The sequence below is a fragment of the Hemitrygon akajei genome, chromosome 15, assembly GCF_048418815.1.
Source record: "Hemitrygon akajei chromosome 15, sHemAka1.3, whole genome shotgun sequence".
Classification (NCBI taxonomy): Eukaryota; Metazoa; Chordata; class Chondrichthyes; order Myliobatiformes; family Dasyatidae; genus Hemitrygon; species Hemitrygon akajei.
Window position 1 is genome coordinate 7,105,412 of NC_133138.1, and position 20,604 is coordinate 7,126,015.

The window sequence follows — 20,604 nt, forward strand, 5'->3', positions numbered from 1 at the left end:
TTGAGTCTGTGTGGATAGGTCTCTATCAGCTTTGCACATCTGGACACTACAATTTTTCTCCATTCTTCTTTACAAAAGGTGTTCAAGCTCTGTCAGATTGCACGGGGATCGTGAGTGAACAGCCCTTTTCAAGTCCAACTACAAATCCTCAATTGGGTTGAGGTCTGGACTCTGACTTGGCCACTCCAAGGTATTAACTTTGTTGTTTTTAAGCCATTTCTGGGTAGCTTTAGCTTTGTGCTTGGGGTCATTGTCTTGCTGGAAAACAAATCTTCTCCCAAGTCACAGTTCCCTTGCAGACTGCATCAGGTTTTCCTCCAGGATTTCCCTGTGCTTTGCTGCATTCATTTCACCCTCTACCTTCACAAGCCTTCCAGGGCCTGCTGCACCAAACGTAGCATTTAGTCTGATGGCCAAAAAGCTCAATTCTGGTTTCATCAGACCATAGAACCTTCTTCCAGCTGACTTCAGAGTCTCCCACATGCCTTCTGGCAAACTCTCGCTGAGATTTCATGAGAGTTTATTTCAATAGTAGCTTTCTCTTTGCCACTCTCCCATAAAGCTGTGACTGGTGAAGCACCCGGGTAACAGTTGTATCACAGTCTCTCCCATCTCAGCCACTGAAGCTTGTAACTCCTCCAGAGTTGTCACAGGTCTCTTGGTGGCTTCCCTCACTAGCCCCCTTCTTGCACGGTCACTCAGCTTTTGAGGACGGCTGCTGTAGGCAGATTTACAGCTGTGCCATATTCTTTCCATTTCTTGATGATTGACTTAACTGTACTCCAAGGGATATTCAGTGACTTGGAAATTTTCTTGTATCCATCTCCTCACTTGTACTTTTCATAACCTTTTCATGGAGTTGTTTGGAGTGTTCTTTTGTCTTCATGGTGTAGTTTTTGCCAGGATACTGACTCACCAGCAGTTGGACCTTCCAGATACAGGTGTATTTTTACTACGATCAATTGAAACACCACGACTGCACACGGTGATCTCCATTTAACTGATTATGTGATTTCTAAAAACAATTTGCTGCATTCTTTGGTTGTCAGAATTAAAGGGCAGGAGGGGAGTGAATACTTACGCAATCAATTATTGTGTGTTCTATATTTGTAATTAATTTAGATCACTTCATAGAGATCTGTTTGACCTTTGACATTGAAATCTTTTTCTGTTGTCAAAAAAGCCAAATTAAATCCACTGAGATTCAATGTTTAAAACAATAAACATGAAAACTTCCAGGGGGGGGGGGTGTGAATACTGTTTATAGGCACTGTATATAGCTGGGACGCCTTAGACTTTGCACATTACTGTAGTAATTTTATGCATTGCACTGTAGTGCTGCCACAAAAAAAGCTAATTTCATGGCATATGTGAGTGATGATAAATCTGATTCTGATATGGGTCTCTATTGCAGACAGAGTGGGAAGGGGGCAGGGAGAGGGGAATCATGGTTGGGGAAAGGGGGAAGGGAGAGGGGAAGGGCGCAGGAAGTACCAGAGAGACATATTCCGTAATGATCAATCAACCAGTTGTTTGGAATCAAATGATCTTGCCTGGTGTCTCAGAGATGGGTGGGTCTGCACCCTCACCAACACCCCTCCAGCCCTGACACTCCTGCTCTGCCACCTGTCCCACCCCTCCCATGGCGCTCCTCTCTCACCATTCCCAATATCCTTTACTTCTGCCAGATTTACAAATTTGCTCTTTGCTCCACATTGAGAAATACAGCACTATGCAAAGGTCTCAGGCAACCTAGCTATATGAACGTGCCTGGACTTCTACACAGTACAAAATGTGCACTTCCTATCAACTCATACAGTAAACTACAGAATAGTACAGAAACCTGAGCTCGTGCCCAGGATGACACAGGAATGAATTCCCACAGTGACTTACCAGATAGCCTGTGACAAGCTGAGGAGGTTGGCAGAGAAAGAAAGATAGAAGAGAGACATTGCTAATGTGACAGACATGATGCAACAGACAGACAGGACGAGTACGGACCAACACAGTTCCATTGCAGAAACACCTGACAGAATATCCTAAAGCCGGATAGATACCAATACCATATTTGGGGTACGGTAAAGGCCTGCATAGCAGGAAACATAGAACTTGATTTGTACACAATACTTGCCCACAGATATGATCATAGGCAGAGAAGGGAGGAGACAAAGAGCGAGGTGAGAGAGAGGAGGGGGGAGGGAGAGAAGAGAGGGGGGAGGAGGGGAGAGAGGGGGGGAGAGAGGGGGGGAGAGAGGGGGGAGAGAGGGGAGAGAGAGGGGAGAGAGAGGGGGAGAGAGAGGAGGAGAGAGAGGGGGAGGGGGAAGGGAGGGGGAGAGAGGGGGGAGAGAGAGAAGGGGGTGTGAAGGGGCAAGGAGCGGGGAGGAGGGGAGGGGGTGAGGGGGCAAGGGTAAGAGGGGGTGGAGGGAGAGGACGGGAGGAGAGCGGATGAGAGGAGGGGGAGAGGGGAAAGGAGGGGGGAGTAGGGTGAGGGGTAGGAGTAGTGGTGAGGGGATGGGTGGATAAAGGCGATAAAGGGGGCTGGGGGTCAAGGGTTGGGGTGGGAAGAGGGGGAGGGGGAGGCGGACAGTGAGGGGCAGAGATGGTGGAGGGAAAAGGGGGAATGGGGTGAAGGGGGGTACAAAATTCTGGAGGAACTCAGCAGGAAAGGCGGTATCTATGGAACTGAATAAACAGTCAAACCAAGACCCTTCATCAGGACTGGAAAGGAAGGGGGTAGAAGCCAGAATGAGATTGTGGGGAGATGGGGTTCATCTGTCAGATTCTGCCCACCTTCTGATTCTCAAAGAATTGGTCAGAGCACACCTGGGGTATTGTGAGCTGCTTTGGGCCCCATACCTAAAAAGGATGTGTTGGCATCAGAGAGGGTCAAGAGGAGGTTCATGATCTCAGTAATGAAAGAGTTAACAAATGAGAAGCGTTTGATGGCTCTGGGCCTGAACTCACTGGAATTTAGGAGAATGGGGAGGTGGTCTCATTGAAACCCATTGAATATTGAAAGGCCTAGATAGAGTGGCTGTGGAGAGGACATTTCCTATAGTGGGGGAGTCTAGGACCAGAGGACACACACAGAGTGGATGTGGAGAGGATGTTTCCTATAGTGGGGGAGTCATGGACCAGAGGACACAGATAGAGTGGATGTGGAGAGAATGTTTCCTATAGTGGGGGAGTCTAGGATCAGAGGACACAGATAGAGTGGATGTGGAGAGGATGTTTCCTATAGTGGGGGAGTCTAGGACCAGAGGACACAGATAGAGTGGATGTGGAGAGGATGTTTCCTATAGTGGGGGAGTCTAGGACCAGAGGACACAGATAGAGTGGATGTGGGGAGGATGTTTCCTATAGTGGGGGAGTCTAGGACCAGAGGACACAGATAGAGTGGATGTGAAGAGGATGTTTCCTATAGTGGGGGAGTCTAGGATCAGAGGGCACAGATAGAGTGGATGTGAGAGGATGTTTCCTATAGTGGGGGAGTCTAGGACCAGAGGACACAGATAGAGTGGATGTGGAGAGGATGTTTCCTATAGTGGGGGAGTCTAGGACCAGAGGACACAGATAGAGTGGATGTGGGGAGGATGTTTCCTATAGTGGGGGAGTCTATGACCAGAGGACACAGATAGAGTGGATGTGGAGAGGATGTTTCCTATAGTGGGGGAGTCTAGGACCAGAGGACACAGATAGAGTGGATGTGGGGAGGATGTTTCCTATAGTGGGGGAGTCTAGGACCAGAGAGCACAGATAGAGTGGATGTGGAGAGGATGTTTCCTATAGTGGGGGAGAGTGGATGTGGAGAGGATGTTTCCTATAGTGGGGGAGAGTGGATGTGGAGAGGATGTTTCCTATAGTGGGGGAGTCTAGGACCAGAGGACACAGACAGAGTGGATGTGGAGAGGATGTTTCCTATAGTGGGGAGTCTAGGGCCAGAGGGCACAGATAGAGTGGCTGTGGAGAGGACATTTCCTATAGTGGGGGAGTCTAGGACCAGAGGACACAGATAGAGTGGATGTGGAGAGGGTGTTTCCTATAGTGGGGGGAGTCTAGGACCAGAGGGCACAGCCTCAGAATAGAGGGACGTCCATTTAGCCAGAGCAGATGAAGGGTCTCAGCCCAAAACACCGACTGTTTATTCCTCTCCATAGATGCTGTCTGACCTGCTGTTCCTCCAGCACTTTGTGTATTTTCTGGTTCTATTTCAGATTTCCAACATTTTCCATTTTTAAAATAATTTCTCCCTCTGCTTGCTTTTGGCGTCCCAGGTATAAATTCTGCCCATCTGTACCTTGGCATCTTCGGCCGCACGAGCCAAATTTACATCACCCTCTTCTCGATTGGCCTGTCACGAGAAAACAAAAAGTACATTAATGTCACCATATACTGCCTTAAGACTCATGTTCTTGCAGGCATTCACAGGAAAGCACAGAAATACAATGAAATTTACAAGAAGCTATACATAAACAACCAGGAGAGTTGGAATCCTGAAAAATGAGCCTGCAGGTTGTGGAATCAATTCAGTGTTGAGGTGACACTGGTTCAGAGGTCTGATGGTTGTAGGGTAATAACTGTTCCTAACCTGGTGGTGTGGGACCTAAGGCTCCTGTACCTCCTTCCTGATGGTAGAAGATTCCAGGGAGTTGGAGGAAGCCACAGGACTAGAGGGCCCTCTGCTGGGTGGAGTTGACATTGGATGTCACTATTTACATCATGGAGCCCCCTCTCCCTGCAGCTGATGAACCCAAAGGAACGGCAGAGGCTGACGCAGTTTGCTACCCGTGGCATTGTAGGAGTTGTCACTCAGCATCGAACTCAATGTCGGACTGCCTTCGGGACTCCACCTCCGGACTTTTCCCTCGAGCTTTTCTTATCCACGTTTGGGTATAGCCGCAAGGCAGCCGAGGTTTGAGATTAGAGTTTTTTCCTTCTCCTAGACGAGCTGTTAACCACGGCTGAAAAGCCCCATTTGCCCAAAATGACTGGTTTTAATGCGCCAGTAACCCACCTTTGCCCATTCCCCTGTCATTAGAATTGGTCCCACTGAGCTAAGCCACACGTGAAAGCCAGGAGCTGGGTTGGTTGTCGGAGGCTATCTCAGACACACACCATTGGGAGCATTTCACTGCTAGCTGGAGCTCATCTCCACTACATCTCCAGATACAACCACCTGAAGGAACAGGACTAGAGGTGCTGAGTTTTACAAAGGAGCTCGTGCGTGCTGTGTCCCAGAGTTTCCAAGGAGCTGATTATTTACTCAGGGGGATGAACACGCTCGTCCCCATCGATGGGTCAGCAGTGGAAAGGATGAGCAGCTTCTACTGCCTGGACATCGACATCTCAGACAGTCTATCCTCGGCCCAGCACAGGATACAATCACCAATAAGTCACACCAGCAGCTCTGCTTCCTTTGAGGGGATTCAGTATGCCTAGCATATTTCCGCAGTTGTACAAGGGAGAGCATTCTCACAGGTTTAATCACTGCCTGGTGCAAGATTCCACTGCTCAGGATCGGAAGAGATCGCAGATGGCTGTAGACTCAATCAGCTCCTTCGTGGACACTAACTTCAAAACCATCGAGAACGTCTTCAAGAGGTGATGCCTCAAGAAGGTAGCCACCATCATTAAGGACCTTGGTCATCCTTCATTACTGCTTGATGCACCATCAATAACTCACGCCGAGACTTAGGTAGTGAGATATCGGCTTTTATTGACTGAAGAACAACACTACATCCTGGGGAAAATGAGGGAGAGCAGCAGGCCACAGTCGCCTTTATACAGGGGTCTGTGGGAGGAGCCACAGGAGCAGTCAGACAGGTATATCTAGTTCACCACACTGCTGTCAGGAAGGAGGTACAGGGTGCTGAAGATACACATTCAATGTTTCAGGAACAGCTTCTCCCCCTCCACCATCAGATCTCTGAATGGTCCACGAACACTTACTTGAACATCACTCTGTTATTACAAAACAAATTTCACATCGTATAGGTCACTGACAATAAACCTGATTCTGATTTGGATCTGCGAGGAACTGACTACCGGGCTCAAGGCAGAGTTGGTCCAAGACACCAGTGCAATCCAGACAGAGCAACAGCACTTATTCCATGGTCTTCAGTCCCCTCATACCTGGATTAGCGAAATAAGGAATCTCTTGAAGTGACCAGACGTCTCAGAGCCGACATCCTCTTCTAAACTGTTGTGATAGGCTGAAGAGAGAATAGAAACGGAAACACAGAAATGTGATACCAATGACTGAGTGCATGGGGAGCACACCCTCTCTCTCTGTCTCTCTCCCTCCCTCCCTCTCCCTCTCCGTCTCAGAGAACGTGTGCCACACCGTTTATCAGATTATGTCTGATCTCATTTTCATTTCAGCTCCTCAGTCTCGGAATCAGTTCACCACCCGCCCCCTCAGTCATCATCGCCCCCTGAAAAAATAATGAAACGTTTTGTTTCCACCGCACTTTGGGGGACCGACTCACAACTGCAAGAGAAACATTCTGCTTCTTTTCTGTCTTAATTGGGTGATTCTTCATTTTACAAAGACAGATCTAAATTTAAATTTTTCCATCAGGCAGCCGATAACAAAAACGTGAAAGCACGTCCCACCAGGCCCAAGGACAGCTTCTACCCCACTGTTATCAGTGAAAGCACGTCCCACCAGGCCCAAGGACAGCTTCTATCTCACTGTTATCAGTGAAAGCACGTCCCACCCGGCCCAAGGACAGCTTCTACCCCACCTTTATCAGTGAAAGCACGTCCCACCAGGCCCAAGGACAGCTTCTACCCCACTGTTATCAGTGAAAGCACGTCCCACCAGGCTCAAGGACAGCTTCTACCCCACTGTTATCAGTGAAACCACATCCCACCAGGCCCAAGGACAGCTTCTACCCCACTGTTATCAGTGAAAGCACGTCCCACCAGGCCCAAGGACAGCTTCTACCCCACTGTTATCAGTGAAAGCACGTCCCACCAGGCCCAAGGACAGCTTCTACCCCAGTTATCAGTGAAAGCACGTCCCACCAGGCCCAAGGACAGCTTCTATCTCACTGTTATCAGTGAAAGCACGTCCCACCAGGCCCAAGGACAGCTTCTACCCCCACCTTTATCAGTGAAAGCACGTCCCACCAGGCCCAAGGACAGCTTCTACCCCATTGTTATCAGTGAAAGCACGCCCCACCAGGCCCAAGGACAGCTTCTACCCCACTGTTATCAGTGAAAGCACGTCCCACCAGGCCCAAGGACAGCTTCTACCCCACTGTTATCAGTGAAAGCCCATCCCACCAGGCCCAAGGACAGCTTCTACCCCACTGTTATCAGACTACTGAATTGTTCCCTTGTACAAGAAAATGGAGTCCATTCCCAGTAGGATGGACTCTTGACCTCACAGTCTCCCTCGTTATGACCTTATTGTCTGCCTGCATTGCACTTTCTCTGTAGAAACATCAAGTCAGACTAGCAAGCACATAATTAGGCCTTTTGGATTATCTAGTGCATACTGAACTATCAACCTGCCTACTTCCATTGACCTGCACCTTGGTCCATATCCCTCCCCTCCATGTACCTACACAAACTTCCCTTAAATGTTGAAATTGACCCAGCATCCACCACCTCCACTGGCAGCTTGTTCCACACTCATATTCCCCCTGAAACATTTCACCTTTCACCCTTAACTCATGACCTCTAGTTCTAATCTCATCCATCCTCAGTGGAAGAACCCTGTCTATACCCCCCATAATTTTGTATACCTCAATCACAGGGGTTTCCAACCTTTTTTATGTCACGGACCCCAACCATTAACTGAGGGGTCTGTGTGGAAAACCCTGCTCTATCAAATCTCCCCTCAATCTTCTACGTTCTGGGGAATAAAGTCCTCATTCGGCATCCCGTTGTTGTTGGGAACAGCTTGTCTGGATAATATGCAAACAAAGCCTTTTCACTGTATCTCGCAGTGTGTGACAAGAATAAATGATAATTCAATGTGAATAATAATTCGCATTCAGCCAAATACAGACAAAAGGGAAACAATACAAAACAGACAATAAATAAAACACAGAACAGTACAGTACAGCACAGTAGAGGCCCTTCGGCCCATGATGTTGTGCTGGCCCTTTAACCTACTTCAAGATCAATTTAACCCTTTGCTCCCACAAAGCTTCCATTAATCTACCATCCATGCGCCTGTCTAAGAGTCTGTTAAATGTCCCTATTGTATCTGCCTCTACCACCACCCCTGGCAGGGTGTTCCACACGCCCTCCACCCTATGTAAAAAACCTACCTCTGACATGCCCCTATACTTTCCTCCAATTACTTTAAAATGATGCCCCCAGGTATTAGCCATTTCATCCTTGGGGAGAAGTCTCTGAATGTCCACTTGATCTACTCCTCTTATCATCTTGTACACTTCTATCAAGTCTCATCTTCTTTTGCTTCAAAGACAAAAGCTCCAGCTCGCTCAACCTGTCCTCGTTAGACATGCTCTCTAGTCTAGATCTGGTCTACACCTTTTTGATGCCATAGACCCCTACCATTTAACGAGGAGTCCGTGGCCCCCAAGTCGGGATCGCCTGCTAAGGCTTCCACATCCTTCCTATAATGAGGTGATAAGTAAATCCCAAATATTCTCAGAGCCGGATGTGAGAGATAAACTTGGATTAGTCCTAGGTCATGTAAACTCACCTTCCTTGTAGGCCTCCTTGATGTCCGAAATCTCCTGATTTGTTCTTGTAGTAAGAATTTCGATCAAGGCCCTTTCGTCCGTGCCTGCGCCCTGTGCAAAGCAAGAATGTGATAGTCCTACAGCTCAGAAACAGGCCCTTTGGCCCAACTCATCCATACTAAACATGTTGCCCCAACAAGTCCCAGTTGCCCGCATTTGCCTGAAGTCCCTTGTTGGATTCTGAGGTTTTCAATCCAAGGTTCTTTCAGAAGTTAGGAAAAAGGCACAAAACCTGTCACTTTGTGATCATTTTATTAAGCATTGATAGAACAAAGGAACAGAACAGGAGCTAGAAGCAGAAAGCTTAAAGACAAAGAGACTAAGATGCTGGATGCCCTCCATTGATTGGGGTTGGCCATGGACATTGTGTACATGATACACAAGCTGGTACACATGCCAGGACAGTACGATACGGAGGGTATGCCAATGCCCATGTGGCAGGCTCCCCTCTCCATGCAGCTGATGAACCCAAAGAAATGACAGCGACGGATACAGTCTGGCACCAGCAGCATCGCAGGAGTTGCCAGTCAGCATTGAACTCAACATTAGGTCAATGAATTAGGCCATTCAGCCCATCACACCCACTACACCACTCCATCACATCTGATCAACCCCATCGTCCTACCTTCTCCACGTAACCTTTGACCCCCCCTGACTAATCAAGAACTTACCAACCTCCGCTTTAAATATACTAATGACTTGGCCCCCACAGCTATCTGTGGCAATGAATTCCACAGATTCACCACCCTCTGGCTAAAGAAATTCCTCTTCATCTCTGCTCTATATGGATTTCCTTTTATTCTGAGGCTGTGCCCTCTGGTCCTATACTCCCCCACTATAGAAAACATCCACTCTATTGGGCCCTTACAATAATATAGATCTGTTCTCATTCCTCTAAACTCCAGCAAGTACAGGCCCAGACCTATCAAATGCTTCTGACACGTTAACCTTTTCATTCCTCCGATCATTCTTGTGAGCCCCTCTGGACCCTCTCCAATGCCAGCATATCCTTTCTTAGATAGAGGGCCCAAAACTGCTGATAATACTGTGTGTGGCCTGACCAAATCCTTGTCAAGCCTCAGATGGGCCAAAGGGTCTGCTTCCCATGATTCTACAAAGTCTGCAGATGCTGGAAATCCAGAGCAGCACACACAAAGTGCTGGAGGAACTCAGCAGGCCAGGCAGCGTCTATGGAAATGAATGAACAGTTGATGTTTTGGGCCGAGACCCTTCATCAGGGCTGGAAAGGAAGAGGGAAGATGCCAGACTGAAAAAGTGGAGGGAGAGGAAAGAGGACAAGGTGAAAGGTGATAGGTGAAGACAGAAAGTGGGAAAGATAAAGGGCTGGAGAAGACAGAATCTGACAGGAGAGGAGAGCAGACCATGGGAGAAAAGGAAGGAAGGGGGTTACCAGGGGAGGTGATGGGTAGGCGAGGAGTAGAGATCAAAGTGGGGAATAAAAGAAGAGCGATTCAAAATTAAAACCCCACACAATGAGAGATGAAGATGGAGAGCAGTCTCTGAGCTGAGCCCATGATCTTGGTTGATCTCAGGAGGGGTGTGGGCCCAAACACAACTCACCTTCATTGCCTTCTGAAGCTGTTTGGCATCAAACTCAGCGGGAGTCATCATGAGGCCGAGAAGGATTCGCTGCAGGTTCCCACCAATCTCAGACTTCAGGTCTGCCATCAGGTCCTGGGGGGAGTGGGGGAGACAGTCAGAGTGAAGGGCTGCCTCATATCAAACCACGTTCTACCACACACCCAGAGTAAGATCCCATCCAGCCTGGTAATCTCCCCATCCTTCCCCATCTCAGCCCAATACACCATTCCCTCACCCTCCCCTAAATCTAGTTCCACCTCCACAATAATACCCCTCCACCCAACTACCCCCAGTCTAATCCATTCCACTCAATCTAAACCCGTACCCTCATCCAGGCAGCCTCAGTAATCCCTCCCTCCCTTCAATTTACCCCACCCCAATACCCCCTTAGATCTAACTGCACCTTCCTCTCCCCCTCCTACCAGTCTATTAAGCCATTCTTTTACCCCCTCCCTCAGTCTAATGACACCCTCCCTCCTGCCTGTCTAATTCCACTGCCGTTCCCTGCACAGGGCGGCCCCTCTCTCTTCATTCCTTCAAGCGTCTGCAGAATCTCTTGTGCTTTTGAGAAGGTTTGGTATGTCATAGCAAACCCCTACAGATTTACGTACCGCGGACACCAGTCTGACTGGTTGTACCCCCGTCTGGCACGAAGGGGCAACTGCGCAGGGTTGTAAACTTAGCCAGCTCCATTACGGGCACTAGCCTTCCCACCATCGAGGACACAGAACATTACAACACAGTACAGCTCCTTCAGCCCACAATGTGCCATTTTAACCTATTTTAAGATCAATCTAACCCTCTCCTCCCACATAACCCTCTACTTCCCTTTCATCCATGTGCCTATCTAAAAATCTCTTAAATGCCCCCCTAATACTTCTCCAATGTGATGCCTCAAAAAGGTGGCATCCACCATTAAGGACCCCATCACCCAGGACGTGTCCTCTTCCCACTGGGGGAAGTACAGGACTCAACGTCTTAGGAACAGCTTCTTCCCTTCCGCCGTCGGATTTCTGAATGGTCCGTGAATCCGTGAACACTACCTCACTATTCCCCTTTTGCAGAATTTATTTATCTATTATCATAAGTTATAGTAATTTTATATGCAGTGACTCAGAATCAGGTGTCAGCACTGTACCGCTGCCACAAAATGAACACAGAGGGTAAAGACTATCTGCTGGTCGAAAGCCACAGCCACCGTGTTATTTGTCGATCGGCCCATTTGAAGAACACTGTAGGCCTTCCACTGGCTGCGTTTGGCACCAGGGTACAGGCGTCCGGCACCAGAATACAGCTAGCGTTTAAATACAGAGCGCGTCCAGCTGCAGCTCTCTGAATCACCGTGGGCTGGGCGTTGTGTAGGCAGTGCTGTGGAAACACTGGAAAGGGTGCTGCAGGTAGGGGGCCCATATCTCTGTAACTTGAACACTTTAGTCTTTGTCGTTGTTGATAAATGGTTAAAATTTTAAACAGTTCGTGTCTTCTGCCCCCTTTACTGAATCCATGAACTTATTTCCCTCCGACAGTGCCCTTCAGATCTTACGTATGTTTGAATATGTCGGCCTCTATCCTTCAAAGCACCGAGGACCTACCCGGCCCAGCTGGGATTTGAACTGCTGCCGGAGCTGTTGTCTTTGTGCATTGCTCCTCTGGGAAATTATGTTGATGATCGCCTCCTCATCGGTGCCTAGACAAGAGAGCGGGCAGCCTGTGTTAGCAGATACACAGATACAGAGAGGAACAGGCGCTACCGGCCCAATGACCCGCACTGCCCAGCAAACCCCCGACTTAACACCAACTACCCAAACCACGGGACAATTTACAATGATCAATGACCCTACTAACCGGTACGTCTTTGGACTGTGGGAATGATCACGGGGAGAATGTAAAACTTTCTTACAGAGGACATCAGAAATGAACTCCAAACCCCAACACCCCGAGCGGTAACAGCATCACGCTAACCGCCACCCTACCGTGGCGCCCTTCGACGTTTTCCCTCCGATCACCGGTGGGAATCCCCTCCCTGCTGGTAGAGGCAGAAGCAACGAGGGGTGTAGTCTGTACCTTCCCGTTTCTCCCCTTCCAACCCAACAGGTGCACCGCCCAGCGACCCACCTACTTAACCCAATCCTATTCACAGGGCAATTTACAATCACCAATTAACCTACTAACTTCGGACTGTGGGAGGAAATCCACACGTTCATGGGGAGGACGTACAAACTCTTTACCAAGGATGCCAGAATTAAACTCAAAACTGTGACATCCAAAATATGATAGAGTTGTGCTAACCGCTACAATACTGTGGCACACAAATTAATTATTTCCTTCGACCCAACTCATCCATACTGACTGCTCACGCTTGGCCCATATAGAAACATAGAAATCTACAGCACATTACAGGCCCTTCGGCCCACAATGTTGGGCTGACCATGTAACCTACTCTAGAAACTGCCTAGAATTTCCCTACCACATAGCCCTGTTTTTCTAAGCTCCATGAACCTGCAGGAAAGGCCCTATTGTATCTGCCTCTACCACCATTACTGGCAGTGCATTCCACACACCCACCACTCTCTGTGTGAAAAACTTACCTCCGACATCCCCCTTGTACCTACTTCCGAGCACCTTAAAACTGTGCCCTCTCATGATACCATTTCAGCCCTGGGAAAAAGCCTCTGGCTGTCCACACGATCAATGCCTCTCATCACCTTCTACCTCTAAACCTCTCCTATCCAGATGGTAACACACACAAAATGCTGGAGGAACTCAGCAGGTCAGGCAGTATCGATGGAAAAGAGTAAACAATTGACGTTTCAGGACGAGATCCTTCATCAGGACTGGAAAGGAATGGGGAAGATGCCGGAACAAAAAGTTGGAAGGAGGGGAAAGACGATAAGCTAGCAGGTGATAGGTAAGACCAGGTGAGGGGGAAGATGGGTGGGTGGGGGAGTGGGATGAAGTGAGACACTGGGAGGTGATAGGTGAGACCAGGTGAGGGGGAAGGTGGGTCGGTGGGAGAGGGGATGAAGTGAGACACTGGGAGGTGATAGGTGAGACCAGGTGAGGGGGAAGGTGGGTGGGTGGGGGAGGGGATGAAGTGAGACACTGGGAGGTGATAGGTGAGACCAGGTGAGGGGGAAGGTGGGTGAGGGAGGGGGATGAAGTGAGACACTGGGAGGTGATAGGTGAGACCAGGTGAGGGGGAAGGTGGGTCGGTGGGAGAGGGGATGAAGTGAGACACTGGGAGGTGATAGGTGAGACCAGGTGAGGGGGAAGGTGGGTGGGTGGGGGAGGGGATGAAGTGAGACACTGGGAGGTGATAGGTGAGACCAGGTGAGGGGGAAGGTGGGTGGGTGGGGGAGGGGGATGAAGTGAGACACTGGGAGGTGATAGGTGAGACCAGGTGAGGGGGAAGGTGGGTCGGTGGGAGAGGGGATGAAGTGAGACACTGGGAGGTGATAGGTGAGACCAGGTGAGGGGGAAGGTGGGTGGGTGGGGGAGGGGATGAAGTGAGACACTGGGAGGTGATAGGTGAGACCAGGTGAGGGGGAAGGTGGGTGAGGGAGGGGGATGAAGTGAGACACTGGGAGGTGATAGGTGAGACCAGGTGAGGGGGAAGGTGGGTGGGTGGGGAGGGGGATGAAGTGAGACACTGGGAGGTGATAGATGAGACCAGGTGAGGGGGAAGGTGGGTGGGTGGGGAGGGGGATGAAGTGAGACACTGGGAGGTGATAGGTGAGACCAGGTGAGGGGGAAGGTGGGTGAGGGAGGGGGATGAAGTGAGATACTGGGAGGTGATAGTTGAGACCAGGTGAGGGGGAAGGTGGGTGGGTGGGGAGGGGGATGAAGTGAGACACTGGGAGGTGATAGATGAGACCAGGTGAGGGGGAAGGTGGGTGGGTGGGGAGGGGGATGAAGTGAGACACTGGGAGGTGATAGGTGAGACCAGGTGAGGGGGAAGGTGGGTGGGTGGGGAGGGGGATGAAGTGAGACACTGGGAGGTGATAGGTGAGACCAGGTGAGGGGGAAGACCCTCATTATGAAGATGTTTCAGGAACTGCTTCTTCCCCTTCACCATCAGAATTCTAAACATGAACACCCCCTCTCTATTCCACTCTCTTTTGGCACTTTTTTAAATATACGTTTATTGTAACTTATACTGATTGTTTAGTGTATTGCACAGTAGTACTGTCACAAAACAACAAATCTAATCCTGTGCTCCAGTGATAAAAAATGATCCTGTTTCTGTTTCTACACCTTGGGTGCCATAGTAACGTAGTAGTTAGCACAATGTTTTTTCAGTTAGAGTTGATATTCAATTCCGCTGCCATCTGTAAGGAGTTTGTACGTTCTCCCCATGAAAGCATGGGTTTTCTCCAGGTACTCCCACAGTCCCAGATGTTCATTGGTCACTGTAAATCGCCCTGTGATTAGGCTAGGGTTATGTCAAGGGTCGCTGGTGGCGCAGTTCGAAAGGCCAGAAGGGCCCTTTCCATGTTGGATATCTCAATATATAAAAAGCTTCTAGCAGTTCAAAATTCTTAGTCAGGACCCCAAGCCGCCTCTCTGGCAATTAGATTCACAGATGGGATGGGCGAGAGTAAATTAAAACACCAGCCATCCGACAATGAGATGCAATGCTTCTGGAAGCTTCCACAACTCTGACCTATTCCTTTCATTGCCTTGCGGAGGGCCTTTACGTCCACCTCAGGTTTGAAGTCAGCAGCTGGGCCTATCGTCCCCTTCAGCTGTCGTGGGGAAGGAAAGTAAGAAGGATTGGTTACTTGATGGGAATTGATGGGTGTGCAGGGGTTGAGGGAGGAGGTGGTAAGGGGAGGGAGCAGTGAACCCCAAACCCTGTGCCCTGTGAGTTTCTCAGGGTCCTAAGTGAGTAACTGGATAACACAAGGACCCTGTGATACACAACTGAGTGAAACTCGATAGCGTTCACTCAGTACAAGAGGAATAAGCAGCCGTTTGACCCACTGCATTAGAAAGCAGGTGTAGTGAGTGAGTAGAGTTTGCAGAACACACACACAAAACGCTGCAGGAACTCAGCAGACGAGGCAGTATCTCTAGAGAGGAATAAACAGTCAACGTTCAGGGGTTCAGCCTCAGCAGCTGGGGTGTCCGTCCACCCAAACCCACTGTCAGCCTCAGCAGCTGGGGTGTCCGTCCAAACCCACTGTCAGTCTCAGCAGCTGGGGTGTCCGTCCAAACCCACTGTCAGCCTCAGCAGCTGGGGTGTCCGTCCAAACCCACTGTCAGTCTCAGCAGCTGGGGTGTCCGTCCAAACCCACTGTCAGCCTCAGCAGCTGGGGTGTCCACCCAAACCCACTGTCAGCCTCAGCAGCTGGGGTGTCCGTCCACCCAAACCCACTGTCAGCCTCAGCAGCTGGGGTGTCCGTCCGTCCAAACCCACTGTCAGCCTCAGCAGCTGGGGTGTCCGTCCGTCCAAACCCACTGTCAGCCTCAGCAGCTGGGGTGTCCGTCCAAACCCACTGTCAGCCTCAGCAGCTGGGGTGTCCGTCCAAACCCACTGTCAGCCTCAGCAGCTGGGGTGTCCGTCCGTCCAAACCCACTGTCAGCCTCAGCAGCTGGGGTGTCCGTCCGTCCAAACCCACTGTCAGCCTCAGCAGCTGGGGTGTCCGTCCGTCCAAACCCACTGTCAGCCTCAGCAGCTGGGGTGTCCGTCCGTCCAAACCCACTGTCAGCCTCAGCAGCTGGGGTGTCCACCCAAACCCACTGTCAGCCTCAGCAGCTGGGGTGTCTGTCCGTCCAAACCCACTGTCAGCCTCAGCAGCTGGGGTGTCCGTCCAAACCCACTGTCAGCCTCAGCAGCTGGGGTGTCCACCCAAACCCACTGTCAGCCTCAGCAGCTGGGGTGACCGTCCGTCCAAACCCACTGCAGCCTCAGCAGCTGGGGTGTCCGTCCAAACCCACTGTCAGCCTCAGCAGCTGGGGTGTCCGTCCGTCCAAACCCACTGTCAGCCTCAGCAGCTGGGGTGTCCGTCCGTCCAAACCCACTGTCAGCCTCAGCAGCTGGGCTGTCCGTCCAAACCCACTGTCAGCCTCAGCAGCTGGGCTGTCCGTCCAAACCCACTGTCAGCCTCAGCAGCTGGGGTGTCCGTCCGTCCAAACCCACTGTCAGCCTCAGCAGCTGGGGTGTCCGTCCGTCCAAACCCACTGTCAGCCTCAGCAGCTGGGGTGTCCGTCCGTCCAAACCCACTGTCAGCCTCAGCAGCTGGGGTGTCCACCCAAACCCACTGTCAGCCTCAGCAGCTGGGGTGTCCGTCCGTCCAAACCCACTGTCAGCCTCAGCAGCTGGGGTGTCCACCCAAACCCACTGTCAGCCTCAGCAGCTGGGGTGTCCGTCCGTCCAAACCCACTGTCAGCCTCAGCAGCTGGGGTGTCCGTCCAAACCCACTGTCAGCCTCAGCAGCTGGGGTGTCCGTCCGTCCAAACCCACTGTCAGACTCAGCAGCTGGGGTGTCCGTCCAAACCCACTGTCAGCCTCAGCAGCTGGGGTGTCCACCCAAACCCACTGTCAGCCTCAGCAGCTGGGGTGTCCGTCCGTCCAAACCCACTGTCAGCCTCAGCAGCTGGGGTGTCCGTCCAAACCCACTGTCAGCCTCAGCAGCTGGGGTGTCCGTCCATCCAAACCCACTGTCAGCCTCAGCAGCTGGGGTGTCCGTCCATCCAAACCCACTGTCAGCCTCAGCAGCTGGGGTGTCCGTCCGTCCAAACCCACTGTCAGCCTCAGCAGCTGGGGTGTCCGTCCGTCCAAACCCACTGTCAGCCTCAGCAGCTGGGGTGTCCACCCAAACCCACTGTCAGCCTCAGCAGCTGGGGTGTCCGTCCGTCCAAACCCACTGTCAGCCTCAGCAGCTGGGGTGTCCGTCCAAACCCACTGTCAGCCTCAGCAGCTGGGGTGTCCGTCCGTCCAAACCCACTGTCAGACTCAGCAGCTGGGGTGTCCACCCAAACCCACTGTCAGCCTCAGCAGCTGGGGTGTCCGTCCGTCCAAACCCACTGTCAGCCTCAGCAGCTGGGGTGTCCGTCCAAACCCACTGTCAGCCTCAGCAGCTGGGGTGTCCGTCCGTCCAAACCCACTGTCAGCCTCAGCAGCTGGGGTGTCCGTCCGTCCAAACCCACTGTCAGCCTCAGCAGCTGGGGTGTCCGTCCGTCCAAACCCACTGTCAGCTTCAGCAGCTGGGGTGTCCGTCCAAACCCACTGTCAGCCTCAGCAGCTGGGGTGTCCGTCCGTCCAAACCCACTGTCAGCCTCAGCAGCTGGGGTGTCCGTCCGTCCAAACCCACTGTCAGCCTCAGCAGCTGGGGTGTCCACCCAAACCCACTGTCAGCCTCAGCAGCTGGGGTGTCCGTCCGTCCAAACCCACTGTCAGCCTCAGCAGCTGGGGTGTCCACCCAAACCCACTGTCAGCCTCAGCAGCTGGGGTGTCCGTCCGTCCAAACCCACTGTCAGCCTCAGCAGCTGGGGTGTCCGTCCATCCAAACCCACTGTCAGCCTCAGCAGCTGGGGTGTCCGTCCAAACCCACTGTCAGCCTCAGCAGCTGGGGTGTCCGTCCGTCCAAACCCACTGTCAGCCTCAGCAGCTGGGGTGTCCGTCCGTCCAAACCCACTGTCAGCCTCAGCAGCTGGGGTGTCCGTCCGTCCAAACCCACTGTCAGCTTCAGCAGCTGGGGTGTCCGTCCAAACCCACTGTCAGCCTCAGCAGCTGGGGTGTCCGTCCGTCCAAACCCACTGTCAGCCTCAGCAGCTGGGGTGTCCGTCCGTCCAAACCCACTGTCAGCCTCAGCAGCTGGGGTGTCCACCCAAACCCACTGTCAGCCTCAGCAGCTGGGGTGTCCGCCCAAACCCACTGTCAGCCTCAGCAGCTGGGGTGTCCACCCAAACCCACTGTCAGCCTCAGCAGCTGGGGTGTCCGTCCGTCCAAACCCACTGTCAGCCTCAGCAGCTGGGCTGTCCGTCCAAACCCACTGTCAGCCTCAGCAGCTGGGGTGTCCGTCCGTCCAAACCCATTGTCAGCCTCAGCAGCTGGGGTGTCCGTCCAAACCCACTGTCAGCCTCAGCAGCTGGGGTGTCCACCCAAACCCACTGTCAGCCTCAGCAGCTGGGGTGTCCGTCCGTCCAAACCCACTGTCAGCCTCAGCAGCTGGGCTGTCCGTCCAAACCCACTGTCAGCCTCAGCAGCTGGGGTGTCCGTCCGTCCAAACCCATTGTCAGCCTCAGCAGCTGGGGTGTCCGTCCAAACCCACTGTCAGCCTCAGCAGCTGGGGTGTCCATCCGTCCAAACCCACTGTCAGCCTCAGCAGCTGGGCTGTCCGTCCAAACCCACTGTCAGCCTCAGCAGCTGGGCTGTCCGTCCATCCAAACCCACTGTCAGCCTCAGCAGCTGGGGTGTCCGTCCAAACCCACTGTCAGTCTCAGCAGCTGGGGTGTCCGTCCATCCAAACCCACTGTCAGCCTCAGCAGCTGGGGTGTCCGTCCATCCAAACCCACTGTCAGCCTCAGCAGCTGGGGTGTCCGTCCGTCCAAACCCACTGTCAGCCTCAGCAGCTGGGGTGTCCGTCCATCCAAACCCACTGTCAGCCTCAGCAGCTGGGGTGTCCGTCCAAACCCACTGTGAGCCTCAGCAGCTGGGGTGTCCGTCCATCCAAACCCACTGTCAGCCTCAGCAGTTGGGGTGTCCGTCCGTCCAAACCCACTGTCAGCCTCAGCAGCTGGGCTGTCCGTCCAAACCCACTGTCAGCCTCAGCAGCTGGGCTGTCCGTCCAAACCCACTGTCAGCCTCAGCAGCTGGGCTGTCCGTCCAAACCCACTGTCAGCCTCAGCAGCTGGGGTGTCCACCCAAACCCACTGTCAGCCTCAGCAGCTGGGGTGTCCACCCAAACCCACTGTCAGCCTCAGCAGCTGGGGTGTCCGTCCAAACCCACTGTCAGCCTCAGCAGCTGGGGTGTCCATCCAAACCCACTGTCAGCCTCAGCAGCTGGGGTGTCCGTCCGTCCAAACCCACTGTCAGCCTCAGCAGCTGGGGTGTCCGTCCGTCCAAACCCACTGTCAGCCTCAGCAGCTGGGGTGTCCGTCCAAACCCACTGTCAGCCTCAGCAGCTGGGGTGTCCACCCAAACCCACTGTCAGCCTCAGCAGCTGGGGTGTCCGTCCAAACCCACTGTCAGCCTCAGCAGCTGGGGTGTCCATCCAAACCCACTGTCAGCCTCAGCAGCTGGGGTGTCCGTCCGTCCAAACCCACTGTCAGCCTCAGCAGCTGGGGTGTCCGTCCAAACCCACTGTCTGCCTCAGCAGCTGTGGTGTCCGTCCAAACCCACTGTCAGCCTCAGCAGCTGGGGTGTCCGTCCGTCCAAACCCACTGTCAGCCTCAGCAGCTGGGGTGTCCGTCCGTCCAAACCCACTGTCAGCCTCAGCAGCAGGGGTGTCCGTCCGTCCAAACCCACTGTCAGCCTCAGCAGCTGTGGTGTCCGTCCAAACCCACTGTCAGCCTCAGCAGCTGGGGTGTCCGTCCGTCCAAACCCACTGTCAGCCTCAGCAGCTGGGGTGTCCGTCCAAACCCACTGTCAGCCTCAGCAGCTGGGGTGTCCGTCCGTCCAAACCCACTGTCAGCCTCTGCAGCTGGGGTGTCCGTCCGTCCAAACCCACTGTCAGACTCAGCAGCTGGGGTGTCCGTCCGTCCAAACCCACTGTCAGCCTCAGCAGCTGGGGTGTCCGTCCAAACCCACTGTCAGCCTCAGCAGCTGGGGTGTCCGTCCAAACCCACTGTCAGCCTCAGCAGCTGGGGTGTCCGTCCAAACCCACTGTCAGCCTCAGCAGCTGGGGTGTCCGTCCGTCCAAACCCACTGTCAGCCTCAGCAGCTGGGGTGTCCGTCCGTCCAAACCCACTGTCAGACTCAGCAGCTGGGGTGTCCACCCAAACCCACTGTCAGCCTCAGCAGCTGGGGTGTCCACCCAAACCCACTGTCAGCCTCAGCAGCTGGGGTGTCCGTCCGTCCAAACCCACTGTCAGCCTCAGCAGCTGGGGTGTCGGTCCGTCCAAACCCACTGTCAGCCTCAGCAGCTGGGGTGTCGGTCCGTCCAAACCCACTGTCAGCTTCAGCAGCTGTGGTGTCCGTCCATCCAAACCCACTGTCAGCCTCAGCAGCTGGGGTGTCCGTCCGTCCAAACCCACTGTCAGCCTCAGCAGCTGGGGTGTCCGTCCGTCCAAACCCACTGTCAGCCTCAGCAGCTGGGGTGTCCGTCCGTCC

At 52.8% G+C, this 20,604-nt stretch overlaps 1 protein-coding gene across 2 annotated transcripts in view; it reads right to left on the bottom strand.

Annotated features, from left to right (window-relative positions):
* Positions 1-20,604, bottom strand: part of anxa6 (annexin A6) — a 114,374-nt gene that overhangs the window by 18,645 nt on the left and 75,125 nt on the right. Inside the window, exons 15-21 of one of the 2 annotated variants that reach the window (XM_073067115.1) lie at positions 14,992-15,073; positions 11,921-12,015; positions 10,308-10,421; positions 8,687-8,777; positions 6,133-6,212; positions 4,298-4,351; positions 1,894-1,911 (exon numbers count right to left, since the gene is read on the bottom strand). In XM_073067115.1, the coding sequence (XP_072923216.1) occupies positions 1,894-1,911; positions 4,298-4,351; positions 6,133-6,212; positions 8,687-8,777; positions 10,308-10,421; positions 11,921-12,015; positions 14,992-15,073 (534 nt within the window). The remainder of the gene's footprint in view (positions 1-1,893; positions 1,912-4,297; positions 4,352-6,132; positions 6,213-8,686; positions 8,778-10,307; positions 10,422-11,920; positions 12,016-14,991; positions 15,074-20,604) is intronic. The other variant, XM_073067116.1, reaches the window with a different exon arrangement.